General features: G+C 43.1%; 1 protein-coding gene across 1 annotated transcript; it reads left to right on the forward strand.

The window, feature by feature from the left end:
- The first annotated feature begins 218 nt into the window (after positions 1-218).
- Positions 219-4385, forward strand: VMA21 (vacuolar ATPase assembly factor VMA21). The gene is made up of 3 exons (XM_029997291.2): positions 219-365; positions 2436-2545; positions 4091-4385. The coding sequence occupies exons 1-3, from the start codon at positions 226-228 to the stop codon at positions 4231-4233; spliced, it is 393 nt and encodes a 130-aa protein (XP_029853151.1). The 5' UTR covers positions 219-225; the 3' UTR covers positions 4234-4385.
- Positions 4386-5039: the final 654 nt, after the last annotated feature.

Here is a 5039-nt window from a genome sequence, read left to right on the forward strand (position 1 = left end):
CGCGGGGGGGAGGGTAGCGTTCCCTGTAGCGAGACGCCACAGTCCGAGCACAACAGAAACCACGGCTGGGGCCTAGGCCCCGGGCTGGCAGGCCGTGGCGGTCGCCCGCAGGCCATGGCGGTCGCCCACCGCCCGGGCGGGCTCCAGCGCCGCCCGCAGCTAGGCCGCCACGGCCCCGCCGTTGCTATGGAGACGGCGGCGCGCGGCGCTGCCGCCGCCCTGCGCATGCGCCCGGCCCTCCGGCGGGCTTCCGGCAGACCAGAAGCTTCGGTAGAGCGGGACGCTGAGGAGGAGGAGGCGGCGGTGGCGATGGAGCGTTACGGTGAGGCGGCGTTGAACGCCGTCCCCGTGCCCGACTTCAGGCCGTAAGTCCCGGGGAGGGTGAAGGGCTACTGGTGACGCGAGGGGCGGGCAGCCCTGCCGGGATGGCGGGGCCTGGCGGCGGGCCGCAGGCTGTCCGGGGGAAGGGGTGTCTGCTAGGCCGCGGCGGGCGGGGATCGCTCCCGGTGCCGCCAGCCCGGGGTGGCGGCGGGGGGGTGGGGGGTGCGGCCCCCGGGGAAGAGTGTCCGCCCGTCCCGAGCCGTTGGCGAGGCAGGGGGAGCGGCAGCTCGGGCCCGGAGGAGCCGGAGGAGGCCCCGGCTTTGCCTTGGCCGTGCTGTATAACCCTGGGCAACCCCGCACCCCGAGCGCGGAGGCTGGTCTGCAGTTAAAAGCTCCGTGTCGGGGCTGAGGTCATACGCGAATGTTTGTTTTTGCTGCGTAGGGAAGCGATGGGAGTATGCCCGTGTAAGAAAAGTATTTGTCAAGAGTGGAGTTTTCAACTTCGGTAATAAGCTGGAGGTCATCTTATCCTTTTACGCGTAGGTGTTAGGTAGGGAATAGTTTCTAATTTCCATAGGGAAAGTTTGAATGGGGTTACGCTTGCCATCCCGAGACAAACTGTAGTAAAGGAAAAGATTTGGAATGTCTTTTTTTTTTTTTGTGCTACTTAATGTGCTACTTAAATGTATGGCAGTACATGATTGGCAAAAAGTGCTGTTAGCCTTAGTGTTAAAGCTGTGTGTGGCTGCATGTCACTTGTCTTTTGATGACTGTCAGAGGATGAGATATTTTTTCTTTTTCCCACTTCGACTCATTTTTCCAAGAAAATGTCAAGGATAAAATGTGATTTCAAGCAATATACTATGGTACAAATATGTCTTGATAAAAATTTTTGAAACTACTTATACAAAAATTACTGTGGAGGTGCCTGGGAATTTTAAGAATTGTGTATCCCTGACTTGAATTGTTTTTTATGCAGATTTGTGTTTCAGAGCCTTAAGGACAAGAGGAAATGGCCTGAAGTGCCAGGGGAAGTTTAAATTGGATATTAGGAAAAACTTCTTCACTGAAGGAGTTGTCAAGCATTGGAACAGGCTGTCCAGGGAAGTGGTTTAGTCACTATCCCTGGAGGTATTTAAGATATCTAGATGTGGTGCTTAGGGACATGGTTTAGTGCTGGGCTTTGCAGTGCTAGGTCAACAGTTGGACTCGATGATCTTAAAGGTCTTTTCCAACCTCAATGCTTCTATGAGTGTAAGGACACATGCCATTGAATCTGGTAGTCTTTGAAAGTCAGAAGGGTATTGCTTGTCTTACATGTTTACTTCAGCATAAAATAATGTAGTTAGCCAAGCAGAGAGAGTGAAAACTGGTAGAAGCACAAACAAAAACAAGCTGTATGCAGTGTTTTGTACATACAAAACCTGTTCTAGCGGGTCAACTTCAGGGAGACCTTACCAAGTAAGTAATCCTTCATTGTGATTGTCTTGCTCAAGGTATTCTAGGTTTAGGTCTGTGAAGGCAAAAAAGGTTACTAATGTTTTGGTGTATTGGCTCCGTGTTCTGATCATCGCTACAGTTATTCCAACTTTTTCAGTGGAAACTGAGAAATTATTTTAAATAGAGGAACAATATCTAATAAAAAGGAACTTCACTTCCCATAGTAAGCTGTTAAAGTTATTCTGCATACTTCCCTCTGTATCCTGGCCTGTAGGATTTCTCATTTTCCTAGACTTATGAGAATTGTCATATGACAAATGCATGTGTATCTAGTATTAGATATTTAATAATTATGTAATAATACACTGATAAACATATTAATGTACCTCCCCCCATGTTGTTAATGCTTGCAAAGCCATAACAGGGAAAAATCTAAAGACTATTTTTAATCTTGTTTGTGAGCTTTGACTGGCAGAATCCTTGCATCATTTTGAATACTGTGATTTTTCTATTGCAGCCAACAAATGCATACTCCAAGTCTTTATTGCTTCCAAATTATATACGTACTCAATTCTTGAAAATTAATTGTCTTCTGTTTGGGACTAGTTCTTGTCCTGTTTCAGGCATGTGTATTGTGACTTTCTTTTGTGTGTAACTTTTCTTATTTATTTCAGAAATGAGGGTTCATTAACATCAACTTTAAGAACGCTTCTATTCTTCACAGCTCTAATGATTACATTACCTGTGGGGCTATATTTTTCATCAAAGGCTTATATATTTGAAGGTAATTCTGTTTCTGCCAATTAGCATTACTATTACAAAAAAGAGGAAAAGCACAATCCTCTCATAGCTTCTTTGTTCTCCTTCCTGTTTTGAATATTTGTTTCCTTGTGCAGACTAAGGGCCTTGTAATGTCTAATTAGAACAGAAAATTACATAAATGGTCGATGCATCCTTCCCTGCATTGTGGTCTGCAATCTAGTATTTGCTGTTTGTTATACAATGGTTTAGATAGTATACAGGTGCACTGTTCCAGTTACCTAAAGGGTTTCTAACATCACCCTGCAGCAGACTTTTATCAGAATCATCAGGGATATGTTTCCTGCAGGTGTTGCAAAGTAATTGTGTATTCAAGACAGAATAATGTTGTTTACTAGGTTTATTTTTTGCTTTTTAAAACATACCTGTATTTGTAAGTGTAAACCAGGTAAGTCATATACCCAGTTTCAGATATCGAATGTGATTGCTTGTAGAGTTTTCTTTTAATTTAAAAAAAAAAGAGAGATTTTTAGCTGGCTGTTTGGAGCAGTTCTGTCAAACTGCTAACCAGCCACATTCTAGCCTTGATTCTGCAAGGCTTTAATGACTTCCTAATAGTGCAGGAGAAAAGTATCTCCTTCAGTAGCGGAGAGGAAGAAGGGAGAAAGCAGCTACTTTTAAGACCAGTGTGTGAATATATAACTGAGTTGTGCCAAAATGATTCTCCTTTGGTGTGTGCTGTTGTACGTAGTTCTGAAGGCTGAAGCTGAAAGCTTGTTAAGTAACTTTCAAGATCCTTTTTAGCATGTGGGTTTTTTTGGGTTTTTTTTTGTTTTTGTTTTGTTTTGTTTTTTAACATGAGGTATAGCAAACTGAGCCTTAATTTTTCTGTGTCAGTTAATGGCAAGATCTGTCAACACTGATAGGATTTGGTTTGTGTTTGGAAGGTGCTATTTTTGATGTGGTGTGATGTGTATTTTTTTGCTTGGTTGTTTTTTGGTTTTTGTTTTTTTAAATGAATGAAGAGAAATGATATTGTAGTATTTGGTCTTCTGGTATTTGAAGGCTTATTTCATGCAAGACGCATTCATGTCTCTTAACTGGTGAGGAATTATTGTTTTACGGTCTAAATCGAGAGACTAGAAGTCCTCTAAATTTAATTGTTGTTCTACCACTTTATCCTGTTATAGTGGCAAATAAATTATATAATTAACATCCCCCACACCCCATTTTCCTGCCCCACAAAGAGAGTGACACTTACGAAAACAGAATATTGAGGTTTATTTGGTACTGGAAGATAGTAACAGAAAAAGTGAATGTTACAGAACTCTAAGCTGTTGACTTCAAAACCAGGGTATAGTATCTTAAATATTGAATAATTGCATTGTTGCTTTATTCCAGAAATAGTTTCAAGGTCTGTAGTTATCATGGTGAATTCTTTCCCATGAATCTTTCTGATGTCAGTCTTTTGAGACAGGAGTAAATGTAACTTTGGTCTTTAGGAAGGATTGTGATTTGCCATTTCAGTGTTCCTAATAATTAATACTCTCTACTTTCTTTATTTTCTCAGGTACCTTAGGAATGTCCGACAGAGACAGCTATTTTTATGCTGCCATAGTTGCTGTAGTTACTGTTCACGTGGTACTTGCTCTCTTTGTATATGTAGCATGGAATGAGGGTTCTCGACAGTGGCGGGAAGGCAAACAGGACTAGAACGAAGACCGTCGTCATCTGACGCCTACAGACTGTAAATCAAAGCTTTGTGAGCTGAAGGAAAAGCATTCTTCAAAATGTATAATACACGCGTACAAAGATAAGGCTAATGCCTCAACCCTGGTTAGAATAAGACTTGTGCTCATCTTGAACGTGTACCAGTGTTTTCTCTAATGCTGATGGAAGTTGTTGTTTAGCCAGCCTCTACTAGGTCGAGCTGAGGTGGTGTTCCCCTGGAATTAGAATGGAATAATTACATAAATTTTTGAAAAAATCCTGTAGCTATTTTGGCCATTCCTAGTATTTTTCTGGCTTGCTCTGAAAATGATACTGGCATGAAGCAAGCATTACATTTTTGAGTAATTAAATTGCTAGTTAAAAAAGCTACATTACTCACTCTCCAACTACAGTGGAAAAGATGGGATTTCACTTTGCTGTGGATAGTTTCCTGATTTATGGGTGTTGAGGTTTAACCCCATCCGGCAACTAAGCACCACGCAGTTGGTTGCTCACTCCCCCCAGCTGGATGGGGGAGAGAATCAGAAGAATAAAAGTGAGAAAATGGGTGGGCTGAGGTAAAGACAGTTTAACAGGTAAAGGAAAAGCCACACACCAAAGCAAAGCAAAACAAGGAATTCCTTTACCAATTCCTATGGGCAGGCAGGTGTTCAGCCATGTCCAGGAAAGCAGGGCTCCATGACAAGTAACGGTGACTTGGGAAGACAAATGCCATCACTGCGGACATCACCCCCCCTTCCTTCTTCTCCCCCCAGCTTTTTATTGCTGAGCATGACATCCTATGGTCT

Source organism: Aquila chrysaetos, chromosome 21 (genome assembly GCF_900496995.4).
Source record: "Aquila chrysaetos chrysaetos chromosome 21, bAquChr1.4, whole genome shotgun sequence".
Taxonomy (NCBI): domain Eukaryota; kingdom Metazoa; phylum Chordata; class Aves; order Accipitriformes; family Accipitridae; genus Aquila; species Aquila chrysaetos.

What these genes read in the sequence shown, in the direction of transcription:
- VMA21 (XM_029997291.2), top strand. Translation starts at nt 226, where the DNA reads ATGCGCCCGGCCCTCCGGCGGGCTTCCGGCAGACCAGAAGCTTCGGTA. An exon ending in CCCGTGCCCGACTTCAGGCC is followed by an intron (nt 366 to 2,435) that starts GTAAGTCCCGGG and finishes TATTTATTTCAG; the next exon opens with AAATGAGGGTTCATTAACAT. An exon ending in AAAGGCTTATATATTTGAAG is followed by an intron (nt 2,546 to 4,090) that starts GTAATTCTGTTT and finishes TTATTTTCTCAG; the next exon opens with GTACCTTAGGAATGTCCGAC.